The sequence below is a fragment of the Peromyscus californicus genome, unplaced genomic scaffold (genome assembly GCF_007827085.1).
Source record: "Peromyscus californicus insignis strain IS unplaced genomic scaffold, ASM782708v3 Scaffold_6__1_contigs__length_162567912, whole genome shotgun sequence".
Lineage (NCBI taxonomy): Eukaryota > Metazoa > Chordata > Mammalia > Rodentia > Cricetidae > Peromyscus > Peromyscus californicus.
Window position 1 is genome coordinate 81,093,424 of NW_026294584.1, and position 15,936 is coordinate 81,109,359.

Here is a 15,936-nt window from a genome sequence, read left to right on the forward strand (position 1 = left end):
TTTACTCATTAAGATATCTGCTGTTTCCTCTTCCTCCCTTCCTCCCAATGCTCTTGAAGATGACTTTTCTCACAAGGATGCCCTTTTGAGGATTCTCCAGATCCTCCATCAGAGAGCCCCCTCCCCAGTGGTAAGGTATTCCTGTTAGCACGGCTATGAGGGGACCCCGCAGCAGCCTGACCTGTCTTCACTCAGACCACAGGGATGTCATCAAGGTTCTTCTTGGACCTCCTGTAATCCCAGTACTGGGAAGGCTAGACAGGAGAATCAGGAAGATTTTGTTTGGCTTTCTCTTGTTTGATACGGTGTCTTTGTAGCCTAGCTACTGTCCACTGTATCAAACAACATTCACTATGTAGCCCAGGCTGACCTAACAATTTGCATTTACAGGAGGATAATGTTAAGTAAGATAATTTTTCACGCAAATATGTTTACAGTGAGTCTGACTCTTTAGGTAAGGTAAATAAAATTTCACTCCAAAATATGTAATTATTTACTTTTTCAATTTTTATTACCTTTTAAAAAATTTTATTTGATTTTATTTTTTAAATTGCACTCATGATATTCATTAATTACACTCATGATATTAATTACATTTGTGGTATTCATTAATTACATTCACTGTATTTATTCAAAAATTGTGTTTATGATATTCATTTAAAAAAAAAGCTTCTGTTTGTTCTACAACCAAGATACTGACAGAGTGTGCATGTGAAAACACGAGTGGGGGCGGGGTGGAGGGGGAGTGGCATGGGCTTTTGAAACCTCAAAGTCCACTCCCAGTGACACACCTTCTCCAACAATGCCACACCTCCTAATTCTTCTGCAAACTGTTCCACCAATGGAGGACCAAGTATTTAAATATATGGGCCTATGGGGATCATTCTCGTTTAAACAACCACACTATGCCACTCATTTTAGTTCTCTACTTTGACGACTTGACTAATAAATCTAGCCATCATTACAATCAGTCTACTTTTGCAGCATAGAGTGTGTTAAGTAGAAGCTCAAAGACTGAACTTTGAGTGATGAGTTTCAGGGTCACAGGAAGAAGAATTAGAGAAGTAACTATTAGCCTCAAATTCTCTATCATTCCAGAAGGTTTTATGGAGAGAACTTCACAGAATTCTTTCTTCCTGCCCGTTATTAGTTGCTCTCATAATATCTGTATGTTGAGTCCAGAGTCCCAGTTAATTCAGAATGTGACCACATTTAGAGATAGGGTCTTTAGAGAGGTAATTAAGTTAAAACGAAGTAACTAGCCTGGGCCCTTGTCCAGTACAAGTCATATTCTCATTAGAAGAAGAAATATGGACCAGGGCAGAGGTAAGGTGTAGCCACATGGAGATGGGATCTGCAAGCCCAGAAAAGAGGCTTGGAATAGATCTGCTCCATGAATATTTTCACAGTGTACTAAAGATCTGTAAGAAAATGTTTCCTCTTGTTTAGGCCATCTGGAATGTGCTATTATTTTACTGCAACTGCCTTTGTTTGGGTATGGTTTGTGTGTGTCACCCAAAGGGTGACATACACAGTAGACGCAAGTTCCTAGTATAGTAGGAGAGTAGGGTAGAGGTGAGGAAACCTTACAGGGTGGGTTCCAGTGATGGGGCTACGATCACGTGGAAGCCAGAGGACACCTTTTGCAACTGGTTCTCTTCTTTCACAATATGGGTGTCTAGGTGATCGAACTCAGGTTCATCAAGCTTAGTGGCAAGTGCATTTCCGGGTTTAGCCATCTCGCTAGCCCGGCCTCGGCTTTTATTTTGTAAAACTATCTTGTAATGATGGAGGGTACACAGCTAAAACACTGTCAGGTCCAAAACGACAAACACAATTCTAGTGAAAAATTACATTGCATATCTGACATCGTGGAACGTAGCATACGAACTACATGTTAATTATACATCACGACGCCATTTGTTATCATTGTGTTGCCATTGTTCTGCTGGCGCTGTAGCGAGCGTGGAGAAATGGAACCAAGGAACAACCACACGCTTAGAACCTAGCGGAGGTAGATTACGAGTTACCATGACAACAGCGCGCTCAGACATTTTCTGACCACGCCGCGCTTGGAAGCCCAAGGCCTGGGCTGCGTGTTGCGTCATCACTGCGCGCTCGGTGGCTTGCTCCGCGCTGTCTTGGAAGGTCCCGGCCGGGCTACCGTCGCCTCCCGCCAGGAATTATTTTGTTCTTTTCCACCTTTGTTACAACGCGGAGCTTGTGAGGCTGTAAGTGCGGGCCGGCAGGCGGGCGGGCGGGCTCCCCTCGGCGGGCGGCGGCGCGCCGGCCTGTGGGCTTCCTCCTAGCCGGGGCCTCGCCGCGTCTACTTCCGGGCGCAGCGCCGCTCCCCGCTCGGCCCTTTGTGTCCCCGCGGCGGAGGCGCGGGCCTGGCGGGCTGTGAGGAGGCGGCGAGCGCTGGGTTCGGGCGACGCGGCGGGAAGGCGGGCGCGCGCCTCTGCGGCCCGGGTGAGGACCGCGAGGGTCGGGGCGACGACGCGGGGGCGCGACGGGCATTCGGCAGGGACGCCGGCCCGCCGCCTCCGTATGGCCTAACAAAGCGCAGCCGGAACCGGGCCCCGGCATCTGTGCGGTCCCCCTTTCTCTCCGAGCCAAGTGTGGTGGCTTTGTGTGGTTCCTTGTTTTCACGGCCTCATTCCTTCCCCCCCCCCCTTTTTTTTTGTTCCCTCCCTGCAGCTAGTTCATTGAAAGCTGCCAGCCCCCTCAGGGAGGTGGTTTCTATCAATATGAATCTTTTCAACTTGGACCGTTTTCGCTTTGAGAAAAGGAATAAGATTGAGGAAGCTCCCGAAGCATCCCCTCAGCCCTCCCAGCCTGGTCCTTCATCACCAATTTCTCTTAGTGCTGAAGAGGAGAATGCTGAAGGGGAAGTTAGCAGGGCAAACACGCCAGACTCAGATGTAACTGAAAAAACAGGTGAGTTATAATGTTGCAAACTGATACAGCATCCAAAGGTGACAGGCAAGAGGAATTCGTAATATTACACAGGTTGATACGTTGTCTCTGATTTTTTGCCCTTTCAAGTACAGCCAGTATTGGTACTGCCATAGGCACCAACACCTGCCAACCGAGCATACCTCCATTGTTGTATCATCACTTGTAGGAGTTCTTGGAATACAGCACAATGATGGACGCGGAAAGCCTAGGTTTAGGTCAGAATGGATACTCAGAGAGCAATGTAGTCAGTCCTGTCGTGTGGTAGACCTTGAGGCTGTTAATTTGATTACAGGTTTTCATTCATTCTAATATTCTTTTAGATTTTTTTTTTCCCCTGCCTTTTTTTGTTTGAGACAGGATCTGATTGTGTAGCTTTGAGCTGCTGTGAAACTCACGATGTAGGCTGGGTGGCTTTGAACTTGTGATCCTCCCGTCTCTGCCTCCCGAGTGCTGGGATCACAGCCACGTGTCACCCCATCTGGCATCTTTTCCTGGCTTTTTGAAACTGGGTTCTTGCTGTGTATTCCAGTGCGGCTTGCTGCTCATTCTGTAGACCAATATGGCGGTGAACTTAAAGCAGTACCCATGCCTCACCCCCTGCAGTGCTGGGATTGCAGCCATGGTTACAAGGTTGACCCATCTCTGATGACCTCTCTGAACTAGAGCATCAGATGCTTAAAGATAATGTCTATGTCCAACTAAAGATTAAGTACTGCTTCCAACTGACTTCTTGGAACTATCTAGAATTCACTTGAGTAGTATTTGTTACTACTCTTGGTGAATAACCATTTTAAGCCAATTGTCACAGATGGTTGTGGACAAGCAACTGAGGAGAGTAAGTCCAAAATGAGGATTTTTGGAACAAAGATGTAACTCACATAGCATGTTGTGGAGGTCAGAGGACAATTTGAGAAGTTGGTTTTCTTTGCATCGTGGTTCTCTGGGTGTAACTCAGGTTGCCAGGTTTATAGGGCAAGCACTTTTATTTGCCGACCCAGCTCACTTGGCATCACAATATTCTGAACACTAATTTTTTTTTTTTGGTTTTTCGAGACAGGGTTTCTCTGTGTAGCTTTGCGCCTTTCCTGGAACTCACTCTGTAGCCCAGGCTGGCCCCAACTCACAGAGATCTGCCTGCCTCTACCTCCCGAGTGTTGGGATTAAAGGCGTGCGCCACCACCGCCCAGGGGCATCTGAACACTAGTTTTTTAGGTATAGAGGTGAATGCTTCTCATTATGTCACTTAATCCTATAATGTAAATAGTCACATTTTTGGAAAGGAGACTCATGGAGGTTAAGATTTAAGAGACTTAGTAGAATCTATTACAAATTCAGACATTCTTGTTTCTGAGAATAAACCACTAATCATATAGACAGTTCCTTCCTTGCTTCCCAGGAAGGATCCTTTCTTTTTTGTGTTTTTTGAGATAGACCTTCTCTGTGTAGCCCTGGCTGTTCTTGGAACATGCTCTGTAGACCATGCTGTCCTGGAACTCAGAGATCTGCCTGCCTCTGCCTCCCAAGGCAAGTGCCACCATCACCTGGTTATATTAGTTTCTTATGAATGTGATGGTAACGTTAGAAGCTTTAGTTTCTGTTTCAAAAACTTATTTCTAATAGCAAACAGTATTTCAAAAGCTTTTAAATTAGTGTGGCCAGAAAGATTGAGAGCATTTATTTTCGCCCATTGTACTGGATAGTTTTATGTCAACTAGACACAAGCTAAAGTCATGTGAGAGGAAGGAACCTCAGTTAAGAAAATGCTGTAGACCAGGCTGTAGGCAAGATTTTTTTTTTTTTTCCATTTAGTGATTAATGGAGGAAAGCCCAGCCATTGTGTGAACTGATAAGGCTGATAGTCCTAAATTCTATAAGAAAGCAGGTTGACCTGGGCAGTGGTGATACACGCCCTTAATCCCAGCACTTGGGAGACAGAGGCAGGCGGATCTCTGAGTTCACAGACAGCTTGTCTACAGAGCTAGTTCCAGGATAGCTAGGGCTGTTACACAGAGAAACCCTGTCCTGAAAAACTAAAAAAAAAAGAAAGAAAGCAGCTGAGTAAGCCTTGAGGAGCAACCCAGTAAGCAGCACCTTTCCATGGCTCCTGCATCAACTCCTACCTCCAGTTCCCTGCCCTGTTTGAGTTCTTGTCCTGGCTTCCTTTATTAAGGAACAGCTATGTGGAGATATAAGCCAAATAAACCCTGTCCTCCCCAACTTGCTTTTTGGTCATGGTCTTTCATCACAGCAATCAAACCCTAAGTAAGACATCCCTGTATCTTTTTATCTTTTTGTTTGCCACTCTTACCAGAATGTAACATTGGCTGGTTATTTACAGTTATCCTTAAAATAACCTTTTATTTTATTTTATTTTATTTTATTTTTTTTTTAGACAGGGTCTTATGAAGCCCAGGTTGGCCTTGAATTGATAGGTAGTGGAACCTGCCTTTCACTGCTTCAGCCTCCCATGTGCTGGGATTACAAGTGTGCTGGGCAACACTCCTAGTAATCAGGATAATGTTTTTAAAAGACTTTGATGTAATTGAAACTTGATAGATTGAGTCAGATTTCCAAAGGCTTTGATTTAACTGGAAGGATTTTAAGCACAGAACTGACATTTTTATTTACTATTTTATATTTTGAATTGCATGAAAATGTTGTATGTACATATGTAGTTAATGTCTGGTATCCTGGTAGTTTTCCAGTAGTTATTACTCCCTGCCCCCCTCCCTTTTTTTTTTTTTTTTTTGGTTTTTCTAGACAGAATTTCTCTGTGTAGCCCTGACTGTCCTGGAACCCAGAGATCCCACTGACTCTGCCTCCCCAGTGCTGGGATTAAAGGCCTGCACAACCAACACCCCGCTAATATACTCAATTTTTTAAGATAGCCCAGGCTGGCTTTGCACTTGTTATTGAGACAGGTTTAAGACAGCCTTTGGGCTGGCCTGAAACTCACTGTGTAGACCAAGCTGGCCTCACAGGTCATACATAGATCTGCCTGCCTCTACTAGGATTAAAGGTGTGTGCTATCCCATCCTGCTGTTTATTATTTATTTTTGGGACAGCATCTTTTGTGTAGCTGAGGCTGAGCTTGTACATGTAGTGTTCCTGCCTCTGACATACATGCTTTCTGGTTGCTCGGAGCAGAGCTATGGGCTCCCACACCAGGCTTCAGGTTTCAGGCTTCATTGGGTTGAGAAAGAATTGGATGTATAGGTAGATCATTTTGTGTGCATAGAAGCCTCTGCTTCATTTTAATTCAGTAGGCATTGGGTGAGACTTTTTAAGTCTCATCTCTGAAAGTAAAAACACTTTGTAAACCAGATTTCAGTGCAATGTTTTAGTTATTTATCAGTGCTGCTAATATGTATGTATTTTGTTCTTTGTTTTTTTTTTTTGTTTTTTTTGTTTTTTTTGGTTTTTCGAGACAGGGTTTCTCTGTGTAGCTTTGCGCCTTTCCTGGAACTCGCTTTGGAGACCAGGCTGGCCTCGAACTTACAGAGATCCGCCTGGGTCTGCCTCCCGAGTGCTGGGATTAAAGGCGTGCGCCACCACCGCCCGGCGTTCTTTGTTTTTTTAAACTTAAAAAAAACTATTGTTGGGGGCTGTATGAGCATGTGTTTGGATGTCAGAGTACAGTTTGCTGGGGTTGGCTCTCTTCTTCCATGTGGGTCCTGAGATTTAAATTTGCTTCTTCATCTGCTAAGCTATCTCACCACCCTCTTTAAAAGGGTTTGTTTTTATTTTTTATGTTTTGCCTGCATATATGTATGTGCATCATGGGTATGTCTAATGTCTACAGAAGCCAGAAGAGGGCATTGGATCATCTGGAGCTGGAGTTTATGTGTATATTAGCCTTATGTGGGGGGTGGGAACTGAAAAAACAGTAAGTCCTTTTAACCTCTCAGCCATTTCCCCATTTCCCTCCTTTTTTAATACATGAAAAATTTAATTGCTTCTTCCAGGCCTGAGGATGAAGCTCACTGTTAGCATACTTGCCTAGCATGCATGAGCTTTGGTCCCCAGCACTGTCAAAAATGAAGCAAAACAAAAGGATCGGGTTGAATTGCCTTTTTTAATCAGAATGTGGTTTTGCTTAACTTTTTTTAAAGAATCATTATCATCATCATTTGTGTGTGTGTGTGTGTGTGTGTGTGTGTGAGAGAGAGAGAGAGAGAGAGAGAGAGAGAGAGAGAGAGAGAGAGAGAGAGAGGAGAGAGGTGTGTGTGAGAGAGAGTGAGTGAGCAGGTACGTGCAGAGGCCAGAGGTATCAGATCCCCCTGGAACTAGAATGGTAGGTGCTTGTGAGCTGCCTGATATACTTGCTGAGACTTGAACTTGGATCTTCTTGGAGAACAGTGTGTGCTTTTTACCATTGAGCTATCTCTGTAGCTCCAATCTTCTTGATTTTTTTTTTCTTATCCTTTGTTTTTGTTTGAGACAGGGTCTATATATAGCCCTGGCTGCCCTGGAATTGTAGACCAGGCTGGCCTTGAGTTCAAGTTAAGAATGACCTTGAATTTCTCAGTCATCCTGCCTACACCTCCCAAATGCTGGGATTATAGACCTTTTAACATTCCTTATCTTTTTCTAAACATTTATATATTTATTTACTTATTTGTGTGTATAGGCATGTTTTCTTCCTCTCTCCCTTCCCCCTCTCCACCTCTTTCTTCTGACCCTTCCTCCCCATGGCCTTATGTTTGATACACAAGCACTTAACACTGAGCTACATAGATGGCCTCATAAGCATTCTTTAGCATTCTTAGCTTTTGGATTTGAAGGTGTTCAGTTAATTAGTAGGTCTTGATTGATTTATTTAATTTATTATGCAGAATAAACCCAGAACTTTAGAAATGCTAGGCAAATGCTCTTCCACAGGCATGTGCCACTACACCCAAACGTCTTTACTGTTTTTTAAAAGTATAATTTAAGTAGCCAGGTGGTGGTGGTATGTGCCTTTGATTCCAGTACTCAGAAGGCAGGGGCAGGTGGATCTCTGTGAGTTTGAGGCCAGCCTGGTGTACAGATGAGTTCCAGGATAGCCAAGGCTACACAGAGAAACCTTGTCTCAAAAAACTACAGTAACAAAAAGTATAGTTTAGTGTTCACAACACATTTGGTCTAGTGCATTTGCATAATTTTGCAAACAATCTGTAGAAGTTTTCTCATCTTGAAACACTGGTAACTGCTCCCTGAAAACTACCCTCTACTCTCTTTTCTCTTTATTACACTGTGTACCTCATTAGAGTCATACATTGCTTGTCTTTTTGAATAGTTCTTTTGATTAGCGTAATGTCCTTATGGTTCATCCAAGTTATAGTATGTATCAGAATTTCATTAATTTTTTAAATGATTTATTTTATGTGTATGGGTGTTTTGCTGGGATGTATGTCTACACCATGTGCATGCTGTGACTGAGTAGGCCAGAAGAGGGCATCATGTAACATGGAACTGGAGTTAACAGACCGTTGTGAGCTGCAGGGTGGGTACTGAGACTCTAACTCTGATCCTTTGGAAGAGCAGCCAGTAGTCTCAATTGCTGAGCCATCTCTCCAACCCCAGAATTTCCTAGTTTTCATTGGCAAAATCATATTTCATTCTTTTTACATCTGTCAGTGGATAACTGGGTTGGTTTTCAAATTATGACTCATGATGCTATGAACATGGATATGTGCATATCTATTTCTTTGGTGTCTCTGCTTTCATTGCTTTTTGAAGAAATGCTCTACTATACCACAGTGGCTATACCACTTAACATTCCTACCTCCAGTACATGGATTCCAGTTTTTTCACTTTCATTTTTTTTAATTATAAAATTTTACTCTGTGTGTGTGTGTGTGTGTGTGTGTGTGTGTGTGTGTGTGTGTATCTATGTATGTGTGTGTGTATGTGTGTGTGTATCTATGTATGTGCATGCACGCTAGGAATTGAATCCAGAGTTTATGTGGGTTGACTGTATACAATACTACTGAGCTGCAACCTGAGTTATTTTCAGTTCTGTTGCAGTTTGTTTTGGGGGAAGAAAAATGGTTTTAAGTTTTGTTTTTGAGAGCTTTGTAGTTTAGGCCGGGCTCATTACAATCTTCTTACCTCTGTCTTCTGAGTGTTGGAATTACAGGTGTGAGTCACAATATCTAGCTGATTTTGTATTTTTGATAATAGCCAACCTTCAGAGTATGAATTGGTATACATTGATTTTTAACTTTAAATCTCATCTAGAAATAAAGGGTGATGACTTTTTCCTCAGCTCAGTATTTACCAGTTAGCAGCCACTTAATGTATTATCCTCATTTCTAAGGTCTTAGATGTTTGATTCTGAGGTCAATAGTCTGTTTTTCTAATCTATCAGTTCACTAGTTTATTTCAGTTCTTCTAATGTTTATACATACATATATGTTCTAGAATTGAATGTGTTTCTTTCTCTTTGACTTGAAAGTTGTTATAAAAGTGATTCTATGGATTTTTTCTAGTTAAAATTTCCAAGTGTCTGAAATTGTGTTTGCATTTTAAAAATACTTGCTGCAATTTAATTGTAGTTGATAGAACTGTATAAGTGGGGTTTGCTATAATATTTTCATATATGAATATGTCATGTATTAATTGTGTCAGTCCACCAATCTTATTGAGATTCTCTTTGAGCCTTAAGATGTAATTAATTTGTACCAAGGCTGTAGGAGCTTGAGGAGAAGAAAATATTTAATTTTATGTCAACTAATTTGTACTACTTATTTTTTTACTTTTAACTTTAGAAAACCAAAACCTGAATATAATTTACAGCTGGTAAAATATTCACCAGATATTTTCTTTCACAACACAGCAATTAACATTGCTGTGTGGTTTATGGACAGAGGATGAAGGTTAGACTTAGGTTACTCACTGCTTTGGAGTGAGGAGATCTAACACAGGGACGGACCTAGCAGTCCTCTTTTTTATGTTTTTGGTTTTTGGTTTTTTTCGAGACAGGGTTTCTCCGTGTTGTTTTGGTGCCCGTCCTGGATCTCGCTCTGTAGACCAGGCTAGCCTCGAACTCACAGAGATCTGCCTGCCTCTGCCTCCCGAGTGCTGGGATTAAAGGCGTGTGCCACCACTGCCTGGCCATTAAGAAATAATTTTGTTTTTATATTTTATGTGCTTTGGTGTTTTGCCATGGGTGTTGGGTCCCCTGGAACTGGAATTACAGACAGTTGAGAGCTGTCATGGTGGGTTCTGGGAATTGAACCTGGGTCCTCTGGAAGGACAGTCAGTGCTGTTAACTGCTGAGCCATCTCTCCAGCCCTATTTATTTATTTTGATTTTTCGAGACAGGATTTCTCTGTGTAGATTTGTACCTTTCCTGGAACTCACTCTGTAGCCCAGGCTGGCCTCGAACTCACAGAGATCCGAATGCCTCTGCCTCCCACGTGCTGGGATTAAAGGCGTGCACCACCACCATCCGGCCGACCTAGCATTCCTAACAGTGGAATTTTATGTACTCTGCTAAATAAAACAATGTACTCAAAACTGTTTGTCATTCTTTTTGTTTTCACTCACAGTGTGCACAACAGCACAGCAAGATGGCATATTTGATTTCAAGTCACAGTTTCATCCTCTTCTTTTTCCCCCCTATTTTATGTACTAGGGATAAAAAAGTTCAAGGGCTGAAGTGATGGCTCAGTGGTTAAGAGCATGTTGCTCTCGGAGAGAACCTGGGTTCCAAGTACCTGAATGATAACCAGTTCCAAGGGATATTGTATACCCTCTTCTGGCCTCTTCGAGCACCAGATATACACTATACATATGTACATACAGGCAAACACTCATACACATTAAAAATAAGAATGTCCAGGCCCATATGCATCCACTAAGCATTTTCTTTTCCATCCACAACACACACAAAAAAGAAAAAGAAAACCATTTTTTCTAATAATTAAAAATGATTGTATGTATATGGGTGTTTTGCCTGTATGTATGCCTTTGCACCACATGTGTTCCTGTGCTGTGGAGCCCAGAAGCAGAAATTGGATCCCCCTCCGTTGGAGTTGCAGTAGTGAGATGCTGGGAATTGAACCTTGGGCTGTAGTGGTATTTGCTCCTCCCATGACCTTGGGCTATACAGGCTGAAGGAGGAGGTACATGCCGTTTGTATGTGACCTCTTAAAAGGAAAGGGAGAGGGTGGGTCCTGAGGCCCCTTCTCTCTTTTTCCTGCGGACTGCCAGGTGAATTCGATCCCGGCCAGATCATAGGACAAATTCAGCTGTCTACTTAGTTCTGTATTCCTGAGTGTATTTCCTCAAATTATATCCTAATAAATTCCCAAATACTCCATAAGCAGACTCCTGTGGATTTCTCGAATTACTTGGCCCTCTGTCAAGAGTAGCCAGTGCTTGTAACTGCTGAGCTGTCTTTACTTCCCCATAAGCCTTTATTTGACTATGTTTTTATTTTTCTTTGTAGATAGGGTCTTGCTATGTAGTTCTGGCTGTCCTGGAACTCACTATGTAGACCATATAGGCCTCAAACTCAGAGATCCCCCCCTGTTGCTACCTTGAGTGCTGGTATGAAAGGCCTTCACCATTACACCCAGCTTCAGAAGCCATTTTTTAATGAGAAAAACAAGAGAAACTGGAACAGATTCAAATTTCTCCATTAAAAACTTTAAAAAGCTGGGGTTATGGCTCAGGTTAGAAGTAGGAGGATCAGAGTTCAGGTCATTCTCAGTCACCTTGGGTTACATGAGGCATATTGTACATCTTGTACATTTGTATGCCAAGGGGTCCAAGACAACAGAGCTCTCCAGGGACAGCGCTTCAAAGCATATAGCTCCTTTGTCCCCTGATGTAGATTTGCTACCTCAAAGGAGCTCCGTTCTCCATTTTATTAATTCATAAGGGGTTTTCAAACTGTGGATTGCAAATATTTTTGTCATAAAATTAATTTCTTGGTGTAACTTTTTGTTTGTTTGTTTGTTTGTTTGTTTGTTTCTCTGAATAACCTTGGCTGTCCTGGAACTCTCTAACTCAAAATATCCATCTGCCTCTGCTTCCCAAGTGCTGGGATTAAAGGCATGTGCCACCATGGCCAGTGTAACATTTCTGTTTTAAGATAGTGTTTGTAGGTCTTGAGCTTACAGTCAGTGTGTTAGCTTGACAATCTAAACTGCCTTACAGTGGGGTCCAGTCATAGACATTTTTAAGCCTGTTCTGTGTCTTAACTTATTTTGTGTTCTTTGCTTTCCTGAGACTTGAGGTGTTAACCTTTGTGCTTTTGACTGTCTTACATATACTGCAGTATTGGTGAATTTTGTTATTAGTATTGACTGAGATTTCCCAGTTACGTTTTTATTATTGATGACATTCTGTGATCAAGTTCCTCTCATAGGCTTAATGCTTTCCTTTTCCATAATGAGGATAGAACACAGGGCTTCACACATGCTAGACAAGCACTTTACCATTTAGCTGTTTACCAGCCTTTTACTCATTTTTTTTCCTCCTTTGGCTTAAACCTGAAGTGATTCTTTTTTCACATTTCATCTTGAATAATGGTATTAGAAATGGCTTTTTAATCCTGTATTTAGTGTATTCATCGATTTTTTTTTTCCTAGAGCTTTCCCCAGAGAGAGAGCATGTGAGTTATCTACTAGAAATTATTATAAGAAAATGATTTTCTTATTTTTTTAAATATTCTTTTTGTTTGTTTGTTTTTTGAGGCAGGGTTTCTCTGTGTAGCTTTGGTGCCTTTCCTGGATCTCTGTAGACCAGGCTGGCCTTGAACTCACAAAGATCTGCCTGGCTCTGCCTCCCGAGTGCTGGGATTAAAGGCGTGCGTCGCTGCCGCTGCCGCCACCACCACCTGGCATAAATATTCTTTTTTTAATGATTTATTTTTTATTTTTTTTTTTGTGTGCACTAGTGTTTTGCCTGCATATATGTCTGAGGGTTTAGGATTCCTTAAAACTGGAATTACAGACAGTTGTGAGCTGTCAATTGGGTGCTGGGAATTGAACCCAGGTCCTCTGGAAGAGCAGCCAGTGTTCTTAACCACTGAGGCATCTCTCCAGCCCTGATTTTCCTATTATATCATTCAAATTAAGATGGTCTAGTTTTACAGTGGATCGTTTTTGCATTCTAGTTGTCCTTTTGTCTATTTTGGTATTTTGACAAGGCTTTACTGTATATACCAGCCTGGCCTTAAACTTAAGATCTTCCTGCGTCAACCTCTAATTGTGAGTGCTGGGGTTATTACTGTTGCGTGTTGAACTTTGTTCATTTTAGAAAAGTTATTAGAAAATTGTGTGTGTGTGTGTGTGTGTGTGTGTACTGAAGTGTATGTACATGCACCATTTGCATGCAGGTGCCAGAAGAGGGCTTTAAACAGTCTAGAGCTGTAGTTGGTTGTAAGCTGCCTATGTGGGTGCTGTGAACTAAACCTAGGTCCTCTGCAGTAGCAACTACTTTTAACTGCTGAGCCATCTCTCTAGCTCTTTTGTTTGTTTGGTTTTTGACTTTTTGGTGCATGATTTTATGTTACTACGGTTAGTTTCAAACACAAGACTGTCCTTACATCTCTTCTATCTTTTCCCAAAGTTCTGATATTACAAGCTTGTGTCACCATACTGGTGCATGTCTAACTTCTGTTTGTCTCCCCCCCACATATGTATTATTTTATCTATCTATCTATCTATCTGTCTGTCTGTCTATCTATCTATCTATCTATCTATCATCTGTCTGTCTGTATGGTGAGGAAATGTTGCACATGTGCATATGTCAGTCAGAAGACAATTTTGTGGACTTGTTTCTCTTTTACACTTTGATGTGGGTTCCACCTCATGTTACCAGGCTGGGACAGCAAATACTGTCCATCTAATGGGCCATCTCACCAGTCCTGTTTGTTCGTTTAGAAGGACAAATACATGGTTTAACTGATATTCCAGGAATTGTCTTGTAAATAAATTGTCATGTTAGAGCAATATCTATGATTATACATTGAGAATTTGCCAGCTTTCAGAAATCTACCTCATGGGTATAAAGATTCATTTCCGTTCTATATTGAGAGAAGCTTTGTTTATGGATTACCAGGGTAATTTAAATTAGCTCTGAATGTTTAATATTCCAGTAGTGATTTATTTGTTTTTGCCTGAGCCTTGGTGTTAGGCCACTTAAAAATACAAAAATCAAACTCAGCCTTTGGGAGGCTGTGGCAAGAGAATGTTAAGTTCTCAGACAGTTTGTGCTATACAGCCACATAACAAGACCCTGTCTCAACCTCCCTACTCTTCAACAAAAGAAAAGACCAACCTAATGCAGACATGAACCTTTTTTGAGACAGGGTCTCTTGTTTCTCTGGCTTGAGACAAACCCATTACATAGCTGATGATGACCTTGAACTCTCTAACCTCTTGTTTCCACCCCCCAAATGTTTTGATCCCCGCCTTACCCTGTTTCACCTGAACTCTTAGAACTCTGGTTCATTATTCAGCTATGAGAATGGGCATAATAGAGTTATCTCTTGTAATTTGTGTATGTGATTCCTGTGTCATTATTTTTCTTTAAGGGCAAGTTGAACAATAACTTGCCTTCTGTCCGGAACCTTTTGTATCCTCTATCTAATGATATGGTGCCTTGAACACAGAAGGCACAAAAGGCATTCAGCTGTGAGTTAGTGCAAGGCTTTAAACTGTTTGAAAATACACAATTCACTTAAAATGTCTTTAAAGAAATAGCCGGGTGGTGGTGGTGGTGGCGGCGGCGGCGGCGGTTCACGCCTTTAATCCCAGCACTCGGGAGGCAGAGCCACGAGGATCTCTGTGAGTTCAAGGCCAGCCTGGTCTACAGAGCGAGATCCAGGAAAGGTGCAAAGCTATACAGAGAAACCCTGTCTCGAAAAACCAAAAGAGAGAGAGAGAGAGAGAGAGAGAGAGAGAGAGAGAGAGAGAGAGAGAGAGAGAGAGAGAGAGAGAGAGAGAGAGAGAGAAGAGCAGTGGGATATTTGTTTTCAGTTAGTTGGTCACTTATTTGGCTTTTGGAGGCATGGTCTCATTTTGTAACCTTGGCTGGCCTGCTACTCATTGGCAGTCTGACTGACTGCCTACCGAATGTTGGGGAAACACATCTACCACAATGTCCAGCCACATTTTATTTGAAAGAATGATGGCTGACTAACTTATATAAACTTAGGTATTTGGCAGAGTTTCTCAGCATCATCAAAGTGATAACCAGCAAAACTACACAAGGCTTGTCAATATAGAGTATCTTACTTTCCAAAGGAAAGCTACACCTTTGGATTGCTAATCTACTAGTATACACAGCTCTGAGTTTGATAGCATCCAAATACTTAGATTGAAATTACTGGAGATATTAATAATATTTTATATATATTTATTTATGTCTGTTATATCAGGTGTTGGGCTCATGTGGATCCCTGGAAAGAAGAAACAGAGGCATTCTAGGATGAATTTTAGCCTTCTGTGGCCTAAGGGGAGTCAAGCCTCTGGTGAATTGATTCCTATAGCTTAGCCAAGGGCTCCTTTATTCAATTTACACCTTTTAGCAAGTCAGTTTCTATAAACTAAGACCTCTTATCTGAAGCTCCTAAAGAGACAAATGCCAAAGCAATTCCCAGGCACAGAACATCTCAATTTACTGAGTCCTCCTGTAACCAAATTTTGCATAGACTTTGAACCTTTAGGAAACGCTTAGGTAAGATTTACATACTTCAAACAGATGGTACTGGACACAAAAGGTAGGAGTCACAAAAGGCAAATCAAAGCCAGGTCCTAACATTCTGGAGTCAAACCTGTGGTTGCATATTTTTCTCCTGCCCGCCAGTTCAAATAACCATTCAGAGGCTTAATATTACTTATAAATGCTCAGCCAATAGCTCAGGCATCTTTCTAGCTAACTCTTTCACTTCCATTAATCCATATTTCTGATCTGTGCTTCGCCATATGAATCGTGGCTTGTTATCTCAATTTCTATACATCTTCCTTCCTCGGCAGC

General features: G+C 41.9%; 1 protein-coding gene across 2 annotated transcripts in view; it reads left to right on the plus strand.

Moving 5' to 3' along the window:
• The first annotated feature begins 2,097 nt into the window (after positions 1-2,097).
• The window catches only part of Smarcad1 (SWI/SNF-related, matrix-associated actin-dependent regulator of chromatin, subfamily a, containing DEAD/H box 1), a 70,996-nt gene continuing 57,157 nt past the window's right edge, over positions 2,098-15,936 (plus strand). Inside the window, exons 1-2 of one of the 2 annotated variants that reach the window (XM_052719174.1) lie at positions 2,098-2,231; positions 2,698-2,937. In XM_052719174.1, coding sequence (XP_052575134.1) covers positions 2,748-2,937 — 190 coding nt within the window. In that variant the 5' untranslated portion in view covers positions 2,098-2,231; positions 2,698-2,747. Of the gene's footprint in view, positions 2,232-2,360; positions 2,470-2,697; positions 2,938-15,936 lie in introns of those variants that run through there. The other variant, XM_052719175.1, reaches the window with a different exon arrangement.